This window comes from Hirundo rustica, chromosome 1 (genome assembly GCF_015227805.2).
Source record: "Hirundo rustica isolate bHirRus1 chromosome 1, bHirRus1.pri.v3, whole genome shotgun sequence".
Taxonomy (NCBI): Eukaryota; Metazoa; Chordata; class Aves; order Passeriformes; family Hirundinidae; genus Hirundo; species Hirundo rustica.
The window spans coordinates 110,778,486-110,806,174 of NC_053450.1; the positions used below are offsets into that span (position 1 = coordinate 110,778,486).

Sequence of the window (27,689 nt, forward strand, 5' to 3'; positions counted from 1 at the left end):
CTGTGTCAAATTATTTCAGATCACAAAGTATATTTGTTAAGAAATAGTCCTGGGCTTGCACAATCACTTTAGTGGAGGGAGCCAAGAATAATTTACCTCTTTGATCCCACTCTGCCATAGTTACATAGTTACCCCTCATAGCCTGAGGGTTTCTTGCAGCAGTCCTCTGAGGCACCGGTCTGCCCCTGCTTTGCTTTGGGGCAGGTTCCTCAGCATGGGGCAGGTCTAGCCAGATGTGAGGCAACTCCACTTTGTGCCAGGCCTGCCAGCCCCACATCTCTCTGAGCTTCACTAAGGGCAAACAGCCTCGCCTCAGTTCCCCTCAGAGGTGGCCCAGCACTAAGAGTCAGTGAAAGATCCTTCGCCCACAAGCTCTCAGCTGGTTCAAAGCCCTTTTCAGGTATCTTCAGTGTTCAGCTGCTGTGTGAGACATGTGTAATTGGCTTCCCTTGAGGCAGCACCTGTGTGACTGCAAGGGGACACAGTGGTTCTGAGCCTGTGGGCTCAGCCACAGACTGCACTTGTGCACCGTGCAGCTGTCACCAGCTCGGTGGGAGCAGCATTCCCAGGCACTTCCACTGCAGGCAGCAGTTCGCCAGCAGGAGATCAGAGCAGGCCCTGGCTGCAGAGGCTCCTTGCTTAAGATGCTGAGAGCTGAAGGGAGCCACACCAGCCTGCTTCCCCTTCTGCTGCAGAGGGAGAGGGCTCGCACAAGGAATTAAGCTTTGTCCCTCAGCCACACTTGGCTACTTGACTTCTACTGTAAAGCACTACACCAAGTAATAGGCAACACTTAACTCTTCCCTCTCTCTAGTAACTCCAGCCATTCGGCTATAAAAGACAGTGGTATTTGAAGTAATGTAAGGAAATTCCTGTAAGACACACAACGTGTGTGTTGGGGCTGTTTGTTTGCATCCACATACTCTGGGTAATGGGGCTTTGAGAGCAGGGGGGGAACAGCGGTTCTCATGGGCACCTGCACTTGGTGGGTGCACAGACAGACAGACAGACACTCATCAACCACAGCACATGTGGAGAATTTAACTCTTCACACACTCTGAGAACTGCAAGGTCTAAAGGACCTTTTCTAGGGTACCAACTTTTGCTGAGGGTTTGACAAACTGCCAGGGTCATTATCATACCTGTTCTCAAAAGAACTGCAACCAGGAGCATTGGCAGCTGGGCACAACATTACACCCCATGCAGCTTAAGCTGTGCAGTGCTAGGCAAAGGAGGGGCACACAAAAGGCTGCTGAGTAGAAACCTGGGTAACATCCATCATCCTTACACGCCACACACACAGCTTCTATGATCACAGTGGTTGGTTCTGGTTGCTTGAGGTGAACATTATTGTCTCTTTTGATAAAAAAGGTATCTTCTAGTGCCAGTCACAAGCATGAGGTGACACCTTAAGAGGAATGGCCAAGGCAGTCATCCTGCTCCAAAAGATAAATGAGCATTTCTAACAGCAGCTTGAAATGGTGAAACAATTTATATTGTGAAGTAACTCTACTATTTATTTAACTGCACTTTCAAACTATCAAATGCTTGAGCTGCATCATGTAATGCCAGCAAGGCAAGGCAGTAACTAAGAATTCATCCTTACAGGGGTTTAAAAAACAAACCACCACCCCCAAACCAGCTTCCCTCCCTTCCTGAGCCAGCCCAAATTCTGTATTAGCTCAAATTGCTAAATGAGTTACATCTGCTCAGCTCATCTGAAGGTGTTCCTGCAGGATCCAGGTGCTGGGCAGGGTACACAACCTACATGTTTCAGAAGGCTGGTCAGAAATGGTTCACTGGGGAGTCTTGATATTTTCACGACCCACCGTTCTCAGAATTTCAAATGCCAAGGAAGCGACAGCGATGTCAGCAGGAGAGCTAGGAATTAAAAACAGTAACTTTTATTAGAAACCCTCAGGATAAAATAATGTTTTGTTCAAATTCCACATTTGCCTTTATCTAGGCTGGAAAATTATGAGTAGCCATTAACTGCACTCTCTACTGGCCTTTCTGTTAAGCATTAACATGTAACCAGTGATTCTGCCTGGTAGCAAGTCTTGAGTAGAAATGAATTTCAGCTCAAACCCCCAGTTACTACTTCACTCAACCTCCTCTGTAAAAAAAGCAGACAGAATTTATCATACGCCCCATGACTCCTGACATGCACACACAGCTTGACAGAAGGATGCATTTTCACACACACACCCCCCCCCCCCCACCCCTGCCTGCAGCGCCACAGGCAGGCACTTCCACTCCAAGGCGTTGCCCACCGCCTGCAAGGAGGAGCGACTGCCTTTCCAACCACATCACTACATTGGGGCCCTTTGCTTCCTCATCTAAGGTTTTATTACATATATTTTGCCTACTTTTTTTCTTCTGGAAACATGTTGGGTTTTTTTCTAGGATTGGAACAGAGGCTCTAACACATTACTCCTAGTCCACAGAAACCAAGTCTTTTTAATTTTTTATGGATTCCCATCCCTCATCTATAGCTTAGAAAGGAGGACATCAGCAGATCAATCTGAAACTTCCTTGATTGCTGCTAATGACAATATCTACTGTTAGTCCGGCAGATGCATTTTGGGAATACAGAGCTAACTAGAAAATCCAAATAAACAGTTCACACTACATAAGCCAATGTCTTAATAAGCAGCAGTTTAAATCAGAAAATTCAGTTAACCTAAACCAAATTCATCTTAGCAACTGCCTTCACTGAAAAATAAATGTCCATGATCCCACATTTTAAAGCATGGATTTTATTCCAGGTGGTTAGTAAGCAAAATGGGTTGGTCATGTCATTCTTAAAACTGCCTGTTCCAACTAGCTCAGGAAGCATCACCCAGAGTTTGGCAATCCATGGCTGCTACATGGCGGCAAGGGAGCACTAAAAGCAGCTTTCACTCCAGCCAGTGCCCTTCTCTCAGCTGGAATCCCCCTTCTGACACAGATAAAGAGGGACAGATTACAAACCTGTCTGTAAGAAATGAGAACACAAAAATGCTCCTCAAGCAACTCAAACCAGTGGTAATATGTGGGTTGAAGGGCCTGGGAATTTAAACTACCCTGAGGATGGCTTAGATCCAGGATCTCGGCTGAAGCTGCCTTTAAAACACTTCCAGCTCTGCAGAAGATACAGAGAGGCTCCTTAACCAGGTTCAAAGCACAAGGTGAGGAGACCAAGTTGATCAGGTCACAAGGAATATTTTGGGAAGGATGCCACATAAGGAAATCTGAGGAGAAGGCAGAATATCTACACCTTCCATAAATAAATGTCTATTCAGCTAAGTCTGATAAAGCTTCCTAACTCTAGCCTTCCTCTGCCTGCCTGTTGCCAATTATGCATGTCTGAGTCCATTACAACCCAAAAACCAGGCTGAATCCCTCTCAGTGTCCTCTGGAGGCAAATGGATAGAGAGATGTGTTCCCTGAAGAAGGGGAGAAAGGGAAATTAAATCCATGAGTTCTCAGGGGCTCCCTTGTTGCTGTTACAGTGCAGGAGCTCAGCACAGCAGAGGAACCTGGCCCACCTAATGTATCAAACAGTCCTCAATGGCATCAGCTGGAATTTGATCTATCTTGCGTTAAATTAGAGTGAGTGCTGTTTATTTGGGCTCTGTAGCATGTGTTTTTCTGCATACAGAAATGTACAGACTGTAACTGTACAGACTACTGAGGAAGCCAGAAAAGCAGAACTCAAAGACAATGACTGGGCTGTCTGGTGCATCTAATGCTGAAATGCTACAAACAAAGTGAAAGTTGTTTCTAACAGAGGAAAACCCTGTCTTCTCCCACTCTCATTTTCGGTGGTGGTACCTGTGTCTCCGTTGGGGAGAGCTGACATTTTATTTTAGTGAGATAATTTAATGTGTCATACAGAAGCCTGTGATTCAGTAGCTGAGTGTGCGAGAGGGATGCTGACTGCTCTCAACAGGTTTGGTTAGTCTGTGGTGTGCATCTCCTTGCGCTCACCACATCCCAAGATTTCCTCTCCGTGTCTGCCCACACCCGTCCTTCCTTCCAACACATGGTACTCTGCTATAATGTTGAGGACCCAGTTTTCCCAAAAGCCTGCATTTGGGAGGACAGAGAGTGCTGTAAAGATTATCTTAGTGTTTCAAAAACTGACCCCAGAACTACAATTTCTCTACGAATTTTAGTTCAACCAGGAGTGAAATGAAGCCAAACAGCCCACAGCAGAAGCATAAATTTTCTTTTGAGAGGCAGAGAACAGCCATTCATTCATATGTCCAAGGGGGATTAGATAAGGGCAAGTCTGTGGGAGATGAGCTAAGCCTTGGCCAGTTTGTTGGGACTAGCACCTCTGTTCTTGCAGAGAAGGCCATGGCATTCCCTGAAGTCTCGTGCCTTCTGCAGAAGCCACAGGTATTCTTAAACAAAAGCAGTTCTGTTCTTCAGGCGAACATTTGAAAGGAATCAGCTTGCAAGTGCATCAACCACAGCTACCTTAACACAGGGCACAAATGTTGCATTGTGTATGCAGCCCACTCTGCCAAGAACCCCTGACAGAGGGACCAAGGTTTGGAATAAAATAATAAATTAAAAAAAAAAAAAAAATCCAAAGAATCGACACACGTACAGAGCCGGACTGTGCAGCAGCTGGGGATCAAAGCGTGCCGCAGGCTCTGACAGAGGACTTTGGAGGAGAGCAGTATAGGCAGGGGGGGCCAGGGACAGAAACCTGAGAAGCTCTTACTGCACAGAATTACAGAAGACAATTGCAGACAAAAGAGGAGGTGAGAGCTCTCAGCCCTGGAAATTCCTGAAAGCCTGAGGGAACTCACCTGGCACTTTGGGCCAGGCTCTCTAGAGCCTGGATAAGAGCATCACCATCATTCTTCAGGCTCTCCGAGTGCTTCTTGTTTGAAGTTACCTGGAACAAAAAGAAAGAATCTTTACCAAAGGCTTAGCAAAAGATTCTTCTCTGTCGTTTTTGTGGGATAAGAGAGAAGGAAACAAGTTACAGCATTTATTACAATTGCAAATGGAATTTGACATTGAAGAGACCCATGAAAAAGTCCCTTTTACTGAATTTTAGGCAGCAACCATCTGAAATGTCTTGCCTTAGTTAACAACATTCACCCATGCTCTGAGTCCCTGTATGTGTGCAAATTCACATAACACAGTCTGCCAATCCTGATTTCATCCTTAGTGTCAATGCAAATACAAGCCCCATTTAGTCATAATCCCAGGGATATCTTGGGGAGACAGTTATTTTCATTTCACACTTCAGGGAAAAAGTAACCAAGCTTCTACTAGCCTTCAGATCAGGACGGGGGGGGTTTCTCTGAGAGAAACCACGTTAAATCACTGCAAAGTTGGTAACTGCATATGGAAATTCTCCTCAGTCATTCGGAGTGTTACCTGCACAGAACTGTCAGCTACAGAGCACGGTGCTGAGTGACCAAAGCTATTTGCCCTTTTGTGTCAAATGAATCCTGATTTTAGCTGATTTTGCTGCTGGTGTGGTTTGTTACACGAATCCGCAATGACTAGCTTATTGTTTCTCCAGCCTTGAGTAGTACAACTAGACAGTTCCAGACAGCCACACATTTCCTGATGGTTAAGCAGGTGAACAGGAAGGTCACGGGGAACACGACATGAAGCTTCATGCACTGTAGCCTGAACAGACACTGAATACTTGGCAGCTTGCTGAAAAGCTCTTGTATCTCAAAAAAATTACTAAAAAACCTGGTTTGCATGTCAGTTCCTGCTTGCAAAGGTAAATAAATCTTGGTTGAAGAGAAAAGATAAGGGGAGGACCAGACCAGCTGATTATTTTGATACTAGAAGAGTTAATGCTTGAAACGATGACTTCCAATCCCAAAATCTGGCAAGGACTTGTAAGCTTTAGCGTGCTGTGGCTGGCCCTATTTACCATTGATCAAACATCTGCGCAACACGCCTTCACATCTCCCTCTTAAATCACAACAGAAGCAGTATTTACAGCTGCCATCCCACCATAATTTATCAGCAGTGGTTCTGCAACAACAATGTCACTACATCTATAATCATTACATCCTGTAGTTTAGCACTTAGGGGGAACAGGGACCTGCCTGAAGTGAACCAAAACATATCCCGTGTGTTGGAAAAAACCCTGTGATGCCATTATCTCAGCACAAATCATTGGTAAATCCTGATTATGGATGGTTAAACCTTTTTACTCTGTTGAGGTTTATATCTGATTCTCTCAGTTTATATTTCAGAAATCCAGTCTTCTCTATTTGTTACCTCCTAGACACAGAAAATATTTTGTAATCTGGGTTCTGAATGTGAGAATACCACCATGTATAATTGGAGCAATACAGGGAGAAAAGTACTTTCACCACAAGACTCCTTTCTGTTCCTAAAGAGCGTACATGCCTCTACTAGCCATTTCCCTGCAACTGCTACAGCTCACCAGCCACTGCCACATTCCTTACACTTTGCACATTCATGCCCCTTGTCCATCCCGCAGACTTTAAAAAGCCAAGAGGTCACAGGGAAGGAAGGTCACTAGAACTGAATCTTGCTCCATAAAGCTACCAGGTCATTCTACTACATCCTAACTTTTGGGTGCTGACATTTGTACAACCCTCAGGGTCTCTTCAAAAAATAGCCAATGGCACCATACAGAGAACATTCAAAATATGCTGAACTATAAAATCTGGTACGAAGTAAGGTTTAATTCCAAAATGATCTATTTCAAACGATAACTTAGTCCAACTGAGTCATGGGGTCTGACTATAAGCCTGCCCATGCTGTAGCATGCCTTATGCCACTATTAAGAATTCATTTCTGTGCATACAATTCATTTGAATAGAAAGGATTAAAATGGCTTTATATGCACAGAAATTGTAGAAGACTGAAACAGAAACACCCACGAGATCATCTCACCACCTCCCTGTTAGACTTCACCGTGCAGAGCAGCTTTCAGCCACAAGCAATGAGCTCCCATGGTATCCATCCACAGGGGCTACTCCCTGGGCTAACAAAATGCTTCAATAAGATCCTTTCAGCAGTAAAAGTGGTAGCATGAGGAGGAAAAGGATCAGCATGAGCTGCCTCCAGCCCATTTAATTAAGTATAACTCAAATTTAGAACACATTTTCTTGAGAGTGCCAACTACCGGCCTCATCCAAGCCAAGGGGTGTTGGTGAAGAACCAACCTGTCAGCAGTGCCACCTAATGCCCACAGAGAACTCATCCAGATCAAACAGGGTTGCACAGATTTACGTGGGTGGCTGGGGCTTCCCCACCAGCTCTTTATCACCAGTGTCCAGAAAAATGCTTCCTATCCACCAGCAGCCACCCACTCCATGGGCCTGGGAGGGGACCAACTCTGTGCTAGCAAGAAAACTGCAGGTTGAATATAGGGTGAGCTGCCAGCACCCAGGAGCCAGCTCAGCACAGCTGCCTATGGTTTTTGTCAGCACTCCCATGCTCTGATCACTGGCTCTAATTTGCTCTTTATCTCGGAGTAGATCTGATTGCTCCCTGAGCAATTTGAGGGTCTCTTGCACACGACAGATTACATCCTGCTTCACATGAGCTCGTGAGAAGTATTATCCGAATCACTGTTCATCTTCAAGATGAAACTTTACTCATGTTTTTTTATTTAGAAACTTCCAGTTTCATCTTCCTTTTGTTACATAGATTATAATAAATTATTACAGGACACAAAACCACCTTTTGCCAGAATTTGAGAAATTAATGTATTTTTCACTTTGTTACCTTTTCCTTCTACCCACCATTGCTGCGCCTTTTTATCCAGACCAGTTCTAGTTCTCATTCAATTGGAATTTTAACAACTAGTTTAATGATCTCTTGTAGTATTATTGTTTGTTAGGGCTGGCTGCAACACAGATTCAACTACATAATCAAGTTATTCCTTTAATTAAAAATGTAATTAAATCTCAGTTTAGTTGTACACTCACTGCAATTGAACAAGAATTTCAAAATTACTTTTCTTTATTAAGTCCACAACCATTCAGCAGCTCTCCTCTCCTCTCCTCAATTCTGTTAAACAAGGGTGAGCCATAAGGAATACCATGGTTGATATGTAACGAAGAGTATTTCCAAAAATTCAAGAAAACTATTCAGATATTATGGTGCTGCTAAAGATCAGTGCAGGAAAAGTTATAATATAAAACATTTCCATTGGAATACCTACTTCACTATTAAACTGAGGAGTTTTGCATTCTTACTCTAAGAAGGGATTTTTGAAATTCAAATTTGAAGAAAGCATAGAAACTTAAGGGGAAATTGCTTCTGTTAAGGTTGGAAGGTTGGTTTCATAATGCTGAACTGCTTTCTCTGATTAGTTGTAAGTCACATTCTGTAATTTACAATGGAGAGAAATGACCTAGGCAGTAAACTACTCTCTCACCATTTTTAAGAGAAATTCTTCTTTGTTGAGGTTTCAAGTTAACCATAAACATGATGTCTGTAAAGTAAAATGGAAAATAATGCAAAAATAAGGAGCTTTTTATTTGAAACTTTTCCTTGGTTGAAGAAAGGTCTTGTGAGCATATTCAGCTTCAAGTATTATCTTCTCAAATAAACAACTGCTGAGGATGTTCACCATTTGCACGCTCAACAGATGCTTTTCTACAAGCTGCTACCTTGCCTGTATACACAGATACAAGCAAGACACCTCTAAATGTAACTCCTTCTCACAAACTGTTTCCTTCTCTTTCCCAAACGCACATATTTTAACCTCATAAAGCGATGCTTCCTTACATTTTCATCAAAATTTAATATAATTAAGCTAATTACAGATACTCGGTTCTTGCTCAGCTCTACTGGCACAGGCTGACAGCAAGCCATATGGGTAAGGCAGAAGCTGCTGTGGGTTGATTTATCAGAGCTATCAGATATTCACAGGTCCAATGTCAGCATCACCTGAATATTGACACATGCTGTGAATAAAGTATCACTTATCCCTTGTTGGAAGCTTTTCTCTGAATGGAACTTGTACCTTCATCAAATACTCCAGTAAAAACAACCAGCAATACATTTTTATGTGGACTAACTGGAACCCTATGTAGGACATGAAACATAATACTAAAAATTAAGTTTCCAGACTATAAACATTAAAGAATTGAGAACACTCCTACTGCCCTCTAGACACTCTTTCAAATAATGTCTTCATAGTAAGTGCTGTTCCTGCAATTTTAAATATGCATCTCAGACTTCTCATTCCTACTTCCATCTTTGACTGTCTGAAGGTACTGTGAGTAGGACACAGAGCCTTTCATCTCCAACCAAAGCTACTGTTTCAAATGTCATCCAGGCCAGTGGTGACTGAAACTTGATGGCTATTCACAGCTGCTTAGTGTGACCTTATTCCCATTTTTTAAGGAACAAATGTCAAGAAATATAGTGGTGTTAAAAACATTGCTATAGCTGATGTGACAGCCCAGCAAATAAGTCAATGGGATAGTAACTTCAGAAATGAGGCACAATGCCTCGGCTGGAGGGGAAAACCTTCTAGTGTTGTGACCCATCTTATGCCTATCCCAGGGCATTTAATGGTACTTTTCCTCCCAGGCTGTCAATGCTGAACTATTCACAAGCACTGCAGTAATCAAATAAATCATGTCACTTGGTTTGTCATTCACAACTCACAATGACATAGCCACAAATATGCAACCATACCTTCTCAATGGAGGAGCACAATAACCCAGCAAGTACTGCAACCAGAGACTCATGCAGGTGAACTAAAACTAACATATTAATTGGCTGTGGACTTACTAAATATAAGCATTTATTTAATTATAAATTGCTCTCCAAACATATATACTAAGCTGGCAGTGCCCGAAGGAATTACAAGAAATGAACTCATCATTTCCCATCAGGTGAATCTCTCACTTCTGCAGGCTTCCACACTCTTACAAAGTAATGTAGCCCTACCTTTGTGTACTGAAGTGCCAGACCCAATAAAGCATTTGGAGCATATAAAGTAGTGGCTGTGATGATGACATTTAATTAATTATCAGCCCCCAAAGAGGAATCCCAAGCAGGGACCCAGATACCTGCACAGTGCATGGGGAGTGCTGCTGCCAAAGGGCATGGAAGCCTCCTGTTGAGAAAGAAGTTACCCAAATTCACTCTCCTCTCTGGAGCTCAGGTTGCTAACAGCCAGTGAAAGCTCAAAGCACAGGCCACAGTGCCTTTCCTCAGTGCCCCCTCAGCAGGCTGTGGGCTCCCAGGCATTCCTGTAGCTCTCTCCCCTTTCCTAGGCAAGCGAGGGTCACATTTTGTTGCTGCAGCAGGGTTTCCACTGGATAGGGAGAGGCAGGGAGTTTTGGATGTTCTCACATAGGATATTCACGCAGGGCGGCAATTGGCAGCATGACTCTCCAGGTAGGAGAAGTTAAACATGAACTTCTATTTACCAGGGAAGCACTTTAGCTATTAGGGCAATTTTACATCGGTGGCAGATGTTTAATCTGACATTAGTTACATGTGCTCTCAGCAGGTCTGTGGGATTGGACCCTCTAAAGCAGTAAGGTACAGCCAATTCATGGGTTGTTTAATGAAAATTAATGGTAACTCTTGCCAACCTGTGCTGGTGTATCAGAGGAACATCCAAGGGCAGTGTGCTTACAGGGACACTGTACGCTCACTAGGATGGCCACAAGATATTTTTGCTCTCCATAGTGTAGGAGAACTCATTCTAAAAGGGTAAAAACCTTCACGGCATTGCTTCCTTGCTGCTCTTCTCTATACACATGCTTCTAGCTGGAGAGAGACACAGAATGTGTGTGTGGGAAGAACAAATCTAGTTGGACAAGTTATATTTATGTTACTAATTGCCAAGTCATTTGAACAGGCCTGAGCAATGCTGCTGGACCATAAAAACAAGAAATGAAACTTACAAAAGCATGAGTGTTCCAGGTGTGCTTTGGCAAGCATATTGCATTCAGGGATTGCAGACACAAAATTACAAAGACTTTGTGGCCTTCAGATCCTGCAAATACATGTGAAAACAAGCAGGTATCTGTGACCAAAAAAACCCCCAACCCCACACTACATCAGACAGCTTAGTTCTGATTTTAGAGTTCAAGAATCATTTTTTTCTCTTTATGGATAAAATTCTTGTTCCACTGAAGTCAACAAACACCTTTTGATTTTGATAAGGCCAAGATTTCATTTGAGGCGTTTTGTTTTTCTTCTAATTTGTATATGTGTGTGGAGGTTTATTCTAAGTTCAAAGCCATTCCTACGGGTAACTTGGAACAGTCCCAGTTTCCCGGCAGTCTGAGCGCCACACTGGCTCGAGGACTATTCACAGACAGACAAGGAATGCCTCCTGCACGACAGATAATCATTAATTGATTTTGGATGTTTCTTGACACCTGTTCACTCTGAGGCTATTCTCTGCCCTTCAGCAGATATACTTTGCACACAGAGGCATGCTCGGTGATTGTTGTAAAATTGTAAAATTACAAATTCTAAGGGGCATTGTCTGAACATAAGAGAAGATTCATAAAACTGCAGGGTAATTATTGAACAGAAGGTACTCTCTGTCTTGTTTGATTTTTAAAGTTTGGTTTTACTGCAAGTGGTGTTCTCAGCTCGCTTTCAGAAATGTTTCTACAATCCAGAAAATATCCATTATTGCAGTTTCCACCCTCTTTAGTGAGTGAGTTTAAAATATTTGACTTAACAGAACTGGATAGGGCAACCTCTTTACATCCATTATACAGCCAGCTGGCCACAACAGCTTTATTAGCAAAAGTAAACTGCAGCTCTCTCTGGCAAAACATGGCTCAAAGGTGCTACAGGAGACTTCTACACGGGGCTGCAGTGTTGACAAGTTATACATGCTCAGAAGCCAGCCCAACATCTATATGACATCGGAAATAAGCACTTGCCGTCCTGTTGCTGGTGATCTCATCTGCAAACACAGGTTCATCTGTCACCTACATGCCAATGACTCCCTGAGGTACTACTTCAGATCAGTTTCACTCTGTCCAAACAATGATCCCAGCCAGACTCAAATATCAGCTTTAGTCAAACTGGGCCACATACTAAGCTTACACAAAACTTGCAAGCCCTTGATCCCTCTTCCTGCAGCTTCCAAGCAGCTGCTTATCCTCACCTTGCTGGAACTGGTGAGACCACCACCTCCTAGGTACCCCTCACCCTGGTAGTCTCTTGTAACTTCCTCCTTATAAAAGAAACAGGGAAATCCACTGAAAGGATTTTTTTATTACCACAGTTCAGATCCTACATTTATGTTCTTTTAGGAGCTCTTATAGAGGTTCCTGGTTGTCATGGAGCAAAGCAAACTAAAAATAGTTATGAACAAACACTAAAACAACACACAGATCCACTGCATATCTAGATTTCCCCTCAAGTTCATCATTCTCTGAATCTCCCATGTTCAAATATCCTTCATAGTCTTTCTCTAATCAGATTTTCTCCCAGAAGAGCTTCTGACAAGTAACTCCCAGTACTTCTTAAATGTTGATTCCCGCAACTCTTATTCCAGTGACACTGTCTTTTATGGCCTCATAATTCAATCTGTGAATAAGATCCTTGAATTTCGACATCTGTCAACCCTTATGTCTTCCTGCAAAACCATAAAATAGTCTAACTGCAAAGGGGTTTTTTTTGGAGTTATATCAAACTTTCATTGACGTGCTCCATAGGTTAGGGATGATCTTCTTTACTTTCACGTACATGTTCTTTTCGTGTTCATCTAGTACAGCTAAATTGAGCTCTTTCACTCACACATTCATGTGCATGCAAACCTTCACTTTTGCTTTAATGAACTACCTTATCTCAAACTGTGACTGGTTTTCCAGCTGGGGAGTGATAAAGCAGCATGGTGGGCACCTGGCATCCAACCAAGGTCAGCCCACCACACATGCTTTGACAATTCAAACAATTTCAAGCATTTACACACTTGTAAGGATAAGAATCATTACCACAGATAACTCATCTTCTCATTATTAGGAGAGCCAGTGACACCCAGAACATATTGGAAAGTGCTGACCTTTAAAGGGCAATTACTATACAGGAGAAGTATGCAAGCAACCAAGCAACTACCAATTTAATAAATGTTGTTATGTCTAAGGACACAAACCTTTGAACAGCCATGCAGCAATGCTCAGGTGAACTAGGCAAATCCCTAGGAACAGCCAAGAAATCTGAGTTAACTGAGGAATTTGAAGTTTAATGCATATAGCTTCCAAAAAATGATACCTACAGCCTGACATAGTTCCTTGTCCTGCTTTAAAGTGCACCTCATAAAAGACTACTATGCCTTGATGAAGGCAGAATAATGTGAACAGAGCTGTCCAAGTTGTCTGTGCAATTCAAGTGTGATCTAGTACGCAAAATCCCTAACTGTCCCTGAGCGGAACCTCTATATAGCATTGACCAACTTCCATGGAGGATCTAGCTAAATTAGATGTCCCATGCTCACCTTTGTCATAATCTGGACTTGAACACAAGACTCTAAAATTACATGTCTCTACAACTTGGCTTGCTGAGTTAGATTTATTATTCCAAAAAATAGTAGGAATATGATGAGTTAAATGAAGAATTAACACAGATTATGAAAGACTCATTTGTAAAGAATAAAAAGAGTAGCAAAGTCTTGTTAGAAAAATCATTCTGAACTATAATTTTGAGCTAAATATTAAAGCATCAAATATTATTTCCTTCGTAGCCCCAACAGACTGATTTCCAGGGACACATAAAACTCAGACACCTTGAGATTTTCCTTAAGTACCAAACAAGGATACTCTTGTATATTCAGGAGGAAAACAAAAGCACCCCTGTGATCGCGTCACGCAAAGCAACCACACAGAGACAAGAGATTTGCAGGGCAGAGATGTTCCTCAGCAAGAGAGCCCAAGGCCGAACCAAGGCCGAGAGCCTCTCTGCCTGTTTATTTCTTACTTTTTATACATTTGTGGGTCTGGCTGTAGATTGGCTTCTGAAGTTATCACATCCCAGCCAAATGGCCAGACCAACTGTCAGTTACAATTGTTTTCAGGTTAGAAATATGCAAACAAAGGACAGAGAATAAAAAACAAAGGATTTGTTTATGTTACATGTGTGAGAAAAGGCAAAAACTGCTCCTAATACTGTACAGAAGCTAAAGAGACTGACTCCATCTTATGAACAATCAAATCAAAAGGCTTTAAAAAACTCAGAAAAACCAGGGTGACACACCCCTCCTCCTGCCAAAATCCAGAAAAATGCTCTGAAGATTTTTGTTATTGAGGGAAAAAAGGATCAGTGTATTCATGCTTCATGTAAAATGCAACTAGGAATGTAAATGACTGAACAGGGATATAAGTCTATAAAACACCAATTTCTGAGGAAAATTACGCTTTATATAATGGTTCAATTTTCATAAAATTGTAAAAACTGTCATAAAAACAAATGGACTTCTGAAATCGATGCTTGCTTATTGTCATGTGACAGATGGCTCTGGCTGCCTGGCAGAGAGCAAACAGCGACCTCATTGGTTCTCACTGACCTCGGAGAGAATAATTTTAGTCTGTTTTTCATTTAACGAGTCCAGTTGCATTTATGTATCTTTACAGCAGCAAGTCAGTCATCCATGTGTAATTACACAGAGGAGGTCAAAAGGAAGTAATAGTGATGAGTCCAACAGATGACACAGCTTGGCAATCTCAACAGTATTGCACTACGTAAAATTACAGTGCGCTGAAAAACCAAATGAGTCCAGCAATACTTTCGTGCCCACAGAAACAATGAATTAGGACTCCATAATGAAAACAACAGTGATAGTCATTGGGAATTACACTGGCCTTGAATTAGGAATTGAATAAGCAGGTTGCAGGTTTCAGAACTGCCAGTTTCCCTACACAATCCAAAAACCAAACAGCTGTGTGAAAAGAGCCTACTTCTCATTGCCAACCACGTCAGTACTGCTTTTTAGACAGCTCCTGTACCTATTTGTAACCATACTGGGCTCCCAGTACCCAAATACCAGGCACAGTGATAATCGCCGGGAGTGTATCTCAGAAAGCAAACATGTTCCAAACAAATGGGTAAGCAGCTTCCTCCAGGAACTTGCGTCTGCAATATGCCAGCCACTGGAATAAAGACTTCTCATTCTTGGTGCTCTCCAAAATTAAGAATCCCACTTTTGATTTTCCCATCTCTATCAGTGTCATTAGAGAGCAGCTGTTGCAGATTGACCAAAAAATGTCAGTTGTGAAAACAACTATCAACGAAAATACCAGTCCAAATGTGCACTTAACACAGACACACATATACTTACAGACTTACACTACTTATTCCAAATAAACGTAATAACACAGAATGAATGGTTCAGTAGGCCAAGTTGTGAGTAAGCACTCATAGCTACTTCAGAGGTCATCCTCCCTCACTGCACCTCTGCACATTGCAGATAACCACCAGTCATCAGTACATTTGGTTTGGGTTCTGTCAACACTTGTCTGTCTATTAAGTTGTGTTTAGACTCCACACACGTCATTGTTTATGAGCCCTGCTGTCTTAGTGACATCAAGAAACAACTGATTTGATGAGTTCACATCAATTTTCCTCTTTGCCTCCATTCACACTTGGCTGACTATCAGTTTCATCAAGGACTGGCAGGAAATGGTTCCTGGGGGAGCTTTCTTAAGCTTTTCTCAATTTGTTGTGTTTTAGCTCCTGTGCATAAGAGAAATTCTTGAAGATATCTCCAACATAATGCCATCCTATTGTCCATTATAATTATATTTCAAAACACAGATGAATATGAACACTGTGGAGTTTCTTTGCTGTGACTACAAAAACAAATGGGCTTTAAGACAAGGTTAAATGATTTCCAGCAGAAACTTGCAAAGAGAAGTTACCCTTTTCTTTCAATACAGTGCTGTGCAGTCACCTTCATCTTTTCTTATCAACTGCCATTTCCATGCATGCATGAAGTGCTCTTATGTTAGGATCACAATCTTTAACCTGGCAGTCTTCTATCAACAATAGAAGAAAAAGATACAAAGGCTGTGAGTCCAACATGTCTCTAACTAGTGGCATGAATGGCAACATAATGCTTTACTGTTAATTACAGAAGTCAGGGAAGACCAACACTCACTTTATTTAAGGTGATAAAACTCAAGTAGCTGGTAACTCATCTCTGGCAGTATAAGAAGAAGGGTAATGCATGACAATCCTGCATAATACTTGACAGAAGATGAAACAAGGGGAGTAAGACTGGCTGTCTGTGCAGGCTGTGGCCATGGCAAGGACAATTTTGTCCCAATGGCAATGCTCAGTTGTAATTACCAAAGTGGGACAAGGCAAGGAGGAATATACCACAATATCCAGAAATGTGTGTAGAAGTTATAAAATATCTGTTTAAATTGTTTATCCTCTCCACATAGAAAGCTCTGTCTGGCACTGTTACCACAGATACTCCAGCTTATCTCAATTGTGCGGTTTAACAAAATTTAGCTAAATTAAAATAATGTAATTAAGTAAAGAGTCAAGCAATCACAAGCACTTCAGCTACAGCAGTTCAAGAGATTACCAACTACTTAGCTAGAATGTGAAACCTATGTACATATGCACTCATTATGTGGCAGTGTTAAGTGGGCTGGCTTGAACCACCTCTGTTGGTGATTTACAGTGATCTATTTTAGTCTCTGCTGTAGAAGATGGGGGGAGCCCACACAGGTGGCTGTGTTATCTCAGCAAAGGTAGCATTAATTTCCAACTGAGCAAGCAACAGCTTCTTCAGCTCCTTTGCCTTGATGGCACCATAATGGATTTTTTTTTAATGCATCCTGATTTTTATAAAACATATTTTAACTGAGATTATGTCATCAGTTATGTTGTCCAAAGGGATTTTGTTGGGTTTAGATGCTACAGTTAAAAAAAAAAAAAAACCCTGTTCCAACTGTCTGCTCCATTTTTTTTGACAGTGTTTCCCGTCCCTAAAGCAGGAAGGGGAGAATAAGATCCCTGCTTTAATCTCACTTGCTCTGGTTCCCAATTTAGCTGAAATAGCCAATGAAGGTATGACTGCACAAATGCTGACATGAAAAGAGGTTTCCAGGTCTGTGGTGTAGGGACAGCAGAGAAGCAGGACAGTGAAGCAGAGGCAGTGGTGGACCATGCAGGGCAAATTCCACTGCTGCCACCATCTCAGAACCTTAAGCATGAGCTCACAGACTTCGTCATTAAAAGGTGGAGATAAAGAGGTAGAAAGATGAGAAGAAAACTTTTAGCAAAGTACATAGCAAAGGCAAAGTCAGTCCTGCAAGCACAAAATCTGCTGAATTTCCAAAGAAAACCCTTATCCTATAGGAAGTAATTTAATTTTGATTTGAGGGCATTCTCAGGAAGACTGACCATTTCTCTTTGTAACTCTCTAATACAGCAGAGATTGACCTTTGCATTCTCATTTTGATGCTCATCTTGAACAAACAGCCTAGAAGTCAATGTCTACTGAGAAAAAAATTAGGGAAGTGACTTTTCTCTGCAGAGCAGAGCAAGTCCTAGGGGAAAAAAAAATAATAAATATAAGGCCAGCAGCTGTGGCTGAATGTTAACCAGCTTTGTGATGCTGTGTTTATTTTGCCATGAAATGCTTGCTAGACAAGTTAAACTTCAATCCTGAATTACATGATTAAGTCTTTCAGGGAGAAAGCTTTTGTTATCTCAAAAAAAGTTGTATTTCAGTATGAGCAGAAGAACATTTTCTTATTTTACACATTTTTGCTTTTATCTCATGGGTGAATGTAGTGTTCCAGAAATGGATAGCACTGACCAAAGGCAACCCTATTGAATGCAAAAGTTCTGACAAACTTTGCCCACTTGGATCGGACAGTGAATCTCACACCTGGTTTACAGCACTGTCACTTCTGCAGTCTTGGCTTCAGCTGAAGAGACAGTCCTATTGAACTGTGTAAAAACCAGCTACCCACAACTCAGCTTCCAGCTATGATCTAATCAGGCTGTGAACTGCATATTTTTCCCCTCTCATTTTCACTTTGACTATGGAAAAAAAATCATAAAACAATATTATCACTTGAAGGTATTTATAATACATATGCACAGGTTACAAATAAAGCATTTTTAACTTCATAAAGCAATATGTTTTCTTTTAGAGGTTTCAAGTGAAAATTCCTTACACATTTTTGCTGATGTACAGCTAATTACACCAGTGTTTCACATTTGCTCTGGCACAACTAGCATTAACAAGGTGTGCCTTAAAATTAGATGTGGCAGCCCTTACACTTAACCTGATTAAGTCAATAACTTAATATTAACAGTTACAGAAATGAAGGCAGGGAGATTCTTGTTAAACAAGAGGTCATTACATACTCTTAAACTGTATTCTTTTAAAAACATCATGATTTCAGATGCAGATTGATCACCTGGATGTCTGCCACAAGATCCAACCTTTTGCTCCTATGCCCACCAACCTTACAACTTTGTCCTCCAGGACAAGGTAACTTGAGTCACACTGCAAACTTAATCATGTCACAACACTAAGCTGATGTGATGATCTCATTGTTCCAGGAAAAGGAATAAACTCAATTCCTGTTGACACCAGCAAATCCAGCTTTCAGCAAAGACCCACAAAGGCCCTGACCATGTAACAGAGAGAATAAGTAAAATCAGTGGCACTCTATCAAGGAAACTATTATCATAAGCGAGATAGTGACAATGAGACTTTTAAAGAAAGTCTCAGTGCTTTGTCAGAGGATTTTTGAATTTTAAAGGAGATTTTGAAGGATAGTTGATTCAACCAAGTCTATGATCCTTTTTTTGGTAAGTTTAAGGCACCTGGAAATTGCCTTTATGCCATGATAAAAATAATTTCGTGCATTAAAGAATAGATTTATTGCACTATTTCAAGCACTCAAGCCAATCTAAATTGGTGAAGAGGTTCATTTTGAAGCTCTTTACCCTTTTTTTAATACTATATTTGGATTACTCTCTAGCATAGTATAAGACATGTAGGAACAAAATCTAAAATGACTAAATATGACTTAAAAAGAATACCTGTCTGATCAAAGCCCCTAGCTCATCTGTGTTGCTTTTTTTGGTTTGGGGTGTTCTGGGTTGTTGTTTGGTTTTTTTGGGTTTTTTTTTTTTTTCAGTAATACTAACTAGCAGGAAGTCTTATCTTCTGAGAGTTGCACTTAAAACTGATTGCTTCTAAAGATTTGAAGAATGATTGGGATTATCATTCTAAAACAGCACCCAGGGGAACTGGGTGGATCAAGGGATTGCTAATGAGATATTGAGTCTTTTCACATCTAAACTGCTGATTTAAATTCAACCCAACACAAAGTTCCCCCAGCTAGTGGACTTCTGATGATCTGTAAAAAATGAGGTAATGTTCTCACTCTATTCTTAGAAAATACATGTTGAACTGCCAGGAAAATCATCACTCTTTGAAGTGAAACTAAGAAGTGAATTGACAATGAAACACTTTAAATTAATTTTTATCCCTCAATACAGTAATATAAAACAGGCTATGGCTTTCTGGATCAGGTTAACTTTCCCCAGCCTGCTCAAAATAAGTTTCAGCCTCTAAGACTACTAGAGTAAAATCAAATAAAATATTTTAGCAAGGTAAAAATTATTATTTAAGTTTCAGAGTAGCTATATTGGGTTTTAATGACTTATAATTTACAGAAAGGGCAGAGGTAGACGTTAATGAGTGACTCAGATGACTTTCTAGTATGCTTTTCTACAGGAGCAGTCATTATCACATGTCAGTTGCTCAGAAAATAGCACTCTCTAGTCCTCCCTCTCATTTAATAAAAGCCAATTAATCATTTCCAATCATTTACGTACTCAGTGAATTTAGAATCTAGTTTCACTCATAAATTACAATAAATCTATAATTTTAATTAACTAACTAGTCATAGCTATTCTACAGACATTTTGTTTGTGTGAACACACTTTAGCCTAGGAACTATTTGCAGCTCTCATTACTGTGATTCTTGGTTGACTAATGGGATTTGTGACAGATCAGCTGTATGACATACTACTTTTTCTCTGCACTGACTGTTGGGTCAGATTGAGAGTCCACCTCCTAGGCCTCAAGTTCTTTCCTCTTGGTACATGACAGGACTATCAATCTCAAATGGCTGCTGTGCAAACCAAGCCCACAGCCCACACAGGCAGATGGACTGATCTTACCTGCATATGAATCAGTGGGTTGGGCACACATTAATTGATACAACATAACCAGAACCTGTTCCACTCATACTTCTCTCTCATTCTTCCCTCTTTCCTTCCTTGCCAAAATTGCTCTTTCCCCCCCTTAATGCAAGCCCCTTCTCCCTGCAAGGACTTCCCTCATCACCCACATGCACAAGGGGAACACACCAGTTATCAGAGAAAGATCCAGCTGGTGGTACTACATGGAATAGGGAAGACTAGGTTGGTTCTTTGTTGTGTTTTTCAAATGATCCCTCTATAGAGTTCATGTCTTACCAGGGAAAACAGCTTCTTCCTGTGCTAGGTCCCAGGACAAATCTAAAGAGATTGTCCCTTGGACCAGGAAGAAGGAATGTGGTCCTTTTAAATAATGGAGGTTGCTGACTATCCATAGATGTTTCCCTCCACAGTACCATCAAAAATCTCCAGTAGGTTCTAAGGTGCTGCTCACAGCAGGTATGCTTACAGCTGGCCAAAGCCACCAAATACAAGAAACGTTCCTTAGCAGGGATAAAGGGGGACATCTTGAGAGAACATACCATATCCTCTCCTGCTAACCCTCTCCAACTTTCTTTCCCTTGTGCACTGCCTTATGTATCCTGATCATTCCACACCCAGTTTTCCCAGCCTTTCCTCTGCAGACAACCATGAGCAGGTGCTGGAAATTTGGCCTAGGGGACAAAATCAACAAACTTAATCCATGACAGGGCAGGTCCCTTCACTTCATTAGAGGAGGTCACTGATGTACTCATTACCTATGTGAAGAGACAGTGATATAAAAAAGGTAACAACCACCAACATCAGCACTCTTGAGTCCTTGAGAAAGCCCTGGATATGGTCCTCTGGAATACAGTTGGTAAGAAGGAAGAGACCACCTTAGAAGATGCCAGAAAACAATCCATTCTAAAGATACAAGTACTTGGCTACCATCTTTCCATAAAATCAAGGTCTTGAGTCTGCTTTCTGTCATCTGAGGAAGGACAGATTCCCTGCCTTCCAATTAGGTCTTCACCTAGATGCTGAAACAACATCAGCACTCAGTGTTGTCTTCCCTGCCTAAATTTCTTCTTACACCACCAGCTGTTTCCAGTCACCATTTGTGGACAGCCTCAAGGCTTGGCCAAGAGCCAGAATGAACTCGATCCAGACAGAAAAAGTGTACACAGAGAGCCCTTTCTTCTTTACATTTCCTGTGGATCTGTAAGAGGGGTGTGATTCTCTGCCAGGAGGCTGCTTACAAGTTTTCTGGTACCCTTTTACTTTTTCAAGAAGTAGATGTACACACATGCTCCAATCTCCTCCCAAAGAAGTTGGATGTGTGATCAGTATGCCTCGGCCCAGTGGTCTTTCTGGACCCAGACTTTACACTCTCCTATCACTCAAGGATGGATAAGGCAAGTGCCTTTAGGCTCCTGAATGACAGCTTTAAGCACTGGATGACAACTTGCCAGAGCCCTCCACCAAGTGTCCCTTTTCCTGCTGCTGCAGCACAAAGACTTGTATTGGGTTATCTAACCTAAAAATGTGTATTCTAATTAATCTGTTGAAAACTGTTTTTTGGGAGATGTTTTATCCTTCTCTTGTAACTCCAGCGGGGAGGGGGGCAGATGCCTTCTGATAATGGCCCAGCCATTAAAACCAGGTGGGACAGTGTTTCTTATTTCTTTCACCACCCCTCCATCCTCCAAGGGGACATCTTCTGATAATGGGCCATTAGGGCCCACCAATGACATGACACATTTCATCGTCCTATTGTGAGATGCTCCACGCAGTGGAGGGGGGACCCAGCTGTTCCGGGCTAGATAAAAATTGGGACTGAGGGACACAAGGTATCCTGGTTTTTCACTGGATTCCTGGAGGAAGACTGGACTCATCTCGCCACCACTGGACTTTCTATAGGACCATCTCTACTCCACAGAACCACACCTGTTCCTCCAGGAGGACTTATTTGGACTGCTTCCAACACCCTGACCACCAGGGTGCCAGGTCGTATCCTTGACCCTGCCAGGGTTTTTTCTAGGATTTTTGTTTGCTTCCTTGCTTGTTTGTTTGTGGGGTTTTTTTGTTTGTTTGTTTTTTAATATTCCTAGTAAATAACTGCTACTCCTAGTCCTGTATCTTTGCCTGAAAGCCCCTAATTGCAAAATTATAATAGTTTGGAGGGAAGGGGGTTTACATTCTCCATTCCAATGAAGGTTCTAGCTTTCCTTGGCAGACAACTGTCTTTCAAAACCAAGACAAGACTGGCACACACCTTCTCTACATCCAAGCACCTGCACTATGAAAAAAAAGATATTTCCTTCCTGTCAAGCCCAAACTTCCAAAAAGCCTATACAAAGCCTATGTCATCTGATTGGCTACTGTAATAATGACTGAAGGCTGACCTTAGCCAAAATTAGGAGCTTGTGCCCATTACACCAGGTAGCAGTCTACAAAAGGGCCTGACCAGCCACAGGGGAGTTCCTTACTCATTCTGGCTTCATGGACATTGCTCTTGAATCAATCTTCAGCAAGCCTCAAGGCCTGTATAAGAGTTAGAAGGATTTTTCTCTATCTTCATTATTCAATTATTATCATTGCCGAATGCTACTGCAATTGTCACCCATTCAATCAATATTTTGATTGTCTGCAACTCTTCACCATCAGGCTTAGTTTTGAATAATTCTGTATCGTCAAAAATCTTTGTCATATCATTCTACATCTCCTTTTCCAGGTAATTTATGAATGCATTGCAGAGCAAAGATCCTGGTGAGCTTATAAAAATAACCTACATTTATGGTGCAATACTAGCAATTATTATTTTCTACCATTTAAGATGCTATTAATCTGTGAGAACAATTTCTCTCTCTCTGTCTCTGTCTCATGGCTTCTCACAGCTGCTTTTGAAAGTTCTGAGAAGCCTTAAGAAATGCCTTTTCAAACTCCCAGTCCACTATGTCAAATGGGTTAAAATTCTTCACACTCTATGGACTCACTCAGAGGAACTGGATAAATATGACTTCCCTCCACGGACGCTATATTGACTCTTATGTAATCTGCTGTATTTATATTTCTGTTTACCCATCCTTACCCTATTATCATGCCTAATACTTCAGCCTTATAGAAGTCAGAGTTAACTGCCAGAATGATCCCTGGAGCCCTTTAAAAATGTTAGTTTACATAATGGTTTACCTGATAGGCTGCATATCAGAACCATAGGCTCAACAATTTCTTGGACAATTACCATAGGGACCAGCTGACCTGTTATTATTCAATTAGCCAAATTGTTCTAAAATATATTTTTGTAACACCCTATTTTTTTTATACAATTCTGTATACCAAAAAACCAGATTGTGATGATCAAACTGTGTGACAGACAAAAATCATAAGTCTGAAAAGTGATCTTTGTGGTATAAGTCCAAGACTTTCCCTCTTCTTCAGAAGAATACGTCATGTGTCAGTCTAGAAAGTGAATTCTTATGCAAACTTACAGTAATTTCTCAAAATCTTTGTAAACAGTGATAAATTACTGCCTCCGTTGAAGATGATGTATGTTCATTTGGTAAACATTTGAGCTGTTAAGGAGAACTGCCCCTAAACAAGAAGAGTGGCATCTTTGTCACTTATGAGAAAAGTTTTTGAGAAGTACACTCAGATATAACCTGTGTGACTGACTTTGCTAAGTAACACATACTAATCAACTTGGTAGAACAACAAAAACAATAATCTAAACTACCACCATGCATTTCCAACCAGCTTTTTTTAGCACCTCAATATTTACAGACATAAACATTCTAAGACAGATAGAAGATTGCAGACAACAGGAAGTCTTCTGATAGACACCTCATATGAAGGAAGGCTATTTCATCAGCTTGAAATTATTTCTTATCATTTCCCTTGAAAGGTTTCCTGGATAAAGCTCCTAGAGATGAGACACCTCCTAGCAGTGTCCATCCTTTAAGCACATTTCCATACAAAAAATTTCATACACCAGAGAGACTCTCCTCAAAACTGACACTCAGAGTGACGTTTCTTGTATGGCACCATTTCTGAATTTGCTCAGGGAAACAGAAACCAGAGAAGTTTTTGAAAAACCTATTTCCATGTATTTGTAGCATATATATGACAAGGACACAAATATATCAGAACAGCATATCTAGCTTTTGACTCTGGGAACAAATTATGGACGTATTTGCTCTTGTTTAATGTGAGCACCACTAGGAAGAACTTTTTGAAAGGATAATAAGGCAGTGGAAAGGACTAAGATACACAAAACTATGAGAGAGGGTACTTTTGTAATGGGTATATACTGTGGAAGTCCTCTGAACAGATGCTCAGAGCCAAGAAAAACAGAGCCCTTCCTCATTACAGAGCCCTTCTTCATTTTCTAAATGAAATAAAAACTTCTAATAAAGACAACAGGTTGAAGAATATTATTGCCATAGGACATGCCAGTGCAGTAAAAGTAGGATATGATAGCTTTTCAATGAGAAACAGAAATCACAGGTTTAGAGTTGAGGGAATAATAAAATATAGGAAGCTAAAATTATAAAATGTTGGAAACACATCTGAGAACACAACCAAAATAATCTTGAGTACAGTGTGCTTACCAGATTAGTGGAGGGAAATTTGCATAATTAAAAGGCATTGACAATTAATGTAATGCAAGTGAAGGAGCAAGAACTTCATTGCATTGTAATTAGGAGAACTATTTGTCAATCTCATTTTGAATTTGACTCAGAAATTTCTGACACATCAGTGGCATTTATATGAGTAAAAGTTACTGGAATGATCATATTTAAAACACAGGGCCACTAACTTGTAGTTAATCAGTTAACCAACGACTTGTTAAGTACATCACCAACCAATATTGGGGAAAAATGAGGGTAAGTTCTCAAAACAGTCTTAAAGACTGTGGTACAGAAAACACTAAATTAGGGGAAATGTCAAAGAGTGGTTAGGGTATGGAAACAGACAGCTGATGGGTACATAACAAAAAACGCAAATATCAGATTGCTAACAAGGAAGACTCCTGGGTGAGACTGCCATAAGAACAAGCTGGAAGCTGGCAACTGGGGAGGGCACAGAGAGATAAGCAAATGGAGGTTATGGCCTTTGTCTTCCTAGATCACAGGAGAGGATTTAATTAGTGGTTAGGGTTATCCACAGAGCAGCTTCTCCCATGGAGAGCAGGGGGATTTGAAAATAGGACAGTGGCATTTCAGTAGGGCACAACAGCTGAGAAAAAATTCTCCAGTGAATAGGGAGCACTGCTTCACAGCTTCTCCCCTCCCTCCTTATTCTGAATGACTCAGATCTTGGAAACTGAGCTGCTGCCTGTGTTCAAGTTTGTTTACATGGTTGACTGACAGGAGATAATATTTCTTTACATCTCTCTTTACAGAAGCCTGCAGCAACAGATGGATTTTGCAGCATAATCTAAAGGTCAACAACTTCTGACCAGCAAAGTAATGGAGAACAGACCAGGCTGCAGCAAGTTCAGCACAGGGGAAACCTAATTAAAAATTACGTTCAAATTTAACCAGTGTTTCAGAATTGCAAAATCACAGAGGGATTACCTGATGCACGTAATATGAGCTCAAATCAATAAATGTTTTTTTCCTAGAAAGACAAGCTATGCATAAATGTAAATCACATGCCAAATTCACTAGTGGATTTTATAGTGGTGTGTCTGAAATGGCTGAAAATGATTTTTATAAGTTATAGATTTGGAAGGAAACCCCCATACCAAATCCAAAACTTCCTCAAAACCCCCCAAACATACAAAACCCTGTTAACATCAACATTCAGAAGGCCTTATGATTAATTAAGGCTCACATGCCATAAACCTGAAAGCTTCTACTTCTCTTCAAATGAGGAAACTGGTTCAACCCTGCCATACTGCTCAGCTGCCCTCACTTTCACCGAAATTTATTCAACTGCCCAAGGTTGTATCCCTCAGCTCCTGAATATCTGCCAAACTCGAGCACTAAACAAATAGGAGCTATGCTTAACAGTAATGCATACAACCCGGCATCCCATCTAGAATAACTGAAAGATCAGCCAGATACCATTTTTATAGCCTTCCAGTAGGAAATTAGTTTTTAAGACCAATTAAAACTGTAAGCAAAGTTTTCAGTCCAAGACTTTTAAAATGAGCACAGAAAATACATATGTAAGAAATGAAGTGCACATTTTAAAGAGTTAAAACACAGACTTTGCCCCAATTGTTGCTCTGATTCCATGAGACCATGAAGAAGACCAACCAGTGGGAATTCAAACATTAGATCACAATAAATCAACAGACATTAGCTCAGGCATTAAATTTGCATTTCCCAGACCATTGGCTCCTGTGACCCAGAATATACTGGGATATTTGAAGTTCTACTGTCAGTTCTGTAGCTCTATTGCACTTTAGCCCAAAGCAAGAATCATGAAGTGCAGGCTCTTGCTTCACTCCCTTGCCTTATACTGGAACATACTTATATTTAGGTATGGCATACTTATAATCTTACTACACTGAGGAGTGGGGAAGATAAGGTGCAGGCTCAGGCTCAGACTGGGATGATGCACGCGGTATTTAAATGGAAGTAGCAGCTGTTGGGAGACGGTACAACCAGCTGCTTACTGCAGGAAGCTTTAGTATACTCAGGGAGAACAGAATTTACAGATACTTGTTTCTAATATGGAAGAAATCTTTAATGAGCACATAAGAAGTTGCCACTTTCTTTTAAGAGTTTCAAGCTTTTAAAATCATTTCAAATAGGGAAAGATTTTAAGGGATGGCAAACCCACAGTGTTTGCCATATGTGCCATAGGCAGTAAGCTCTCAGAAAAGCAGAATTAAACAAAAGCCACTAGAATTTTTAAAACTACAGCCAGATAATAATAACAACATAATGCTTCTTTGTAATCTTCCAGAAAACTGAAAATTTCATCAGGAACAGCTTATGAAGGTTTCAACCTGAGGACAACACCTATTATGAAAAATCACAGACGAAACATCCTAAAGTTACAGGTGACTGTTACACAACAGAAAAAGTCCCAAAGCCCCAATAATAAACAACCACACATGCCACACATGCCCTGTGTCACAAGACAAAAGAAAAAAATTATTATTTTGCTATCTTTTGGCTAACATGTTTTGAAGCATGCTCTGTCTCACTAGCATCACCACAATGTTCTCCTAAGCATTGTGCTACCGTAAAGACTTCCCAGCACAGCTCTTTGTCTTCCCTGTCTCCCTATTCTTTCAGAAATCAAACTAGAATAAGGCTGATGACAGATGTTTAAATATGTCTGTTGCCACCACAGTTTCAATAGCAGTGCACAAAGGCTGTAAAGCACCTCCTGCCTGCTACCATTCAGCCTACTCAGCTGCACTGAGCAGACCCAAAGAACACACCCAGAAATGTTCCCCTTTTTCCATTCCAGTTGAACAATGGTCCTCCTGGACTCCTAACTTTACTTCCTTGGTAGGAAATTCAGATAAATAAGAATCAACATAATTTGCAAGGTTGTAATGG

At 41.0% G+C, this 27,689-nt stretch overlaps 1 protein-coding gene across 5 annotated transcripts in view; it reads right to left on the reverse strand.

Annotated features, from left to right (window-relative positions):
* The window catches only part of ULK4 (unc-51 like kinase 4), a 220,841-nt gene continuing 193,152 nt past the window's right edge, over positions 1 to 27,689 (reverse strand). For all 5 annotated transcript variants that reach the window (XM_040069141.2, XM_040069151.2, XM_040069131.2 and 2 more), the window contains 2 exons: positions 4,806 to 4,894; positions 1 to 1,881 (listed from right to left, as the gene is read on the reverse strand). In XM_040069141.2, coding sequence (XP_039925075.1) covers positions 1,797 to 1,881; positions 4,806 to 4,894 — 174 coding nt within the window. In that variant the 3' untranslated portion in view covers positions 1 to 1,796. The remainder of the gene's footprint in view (positions 1,882 to 4,805; positions 4,895 to 27,689) is intronic.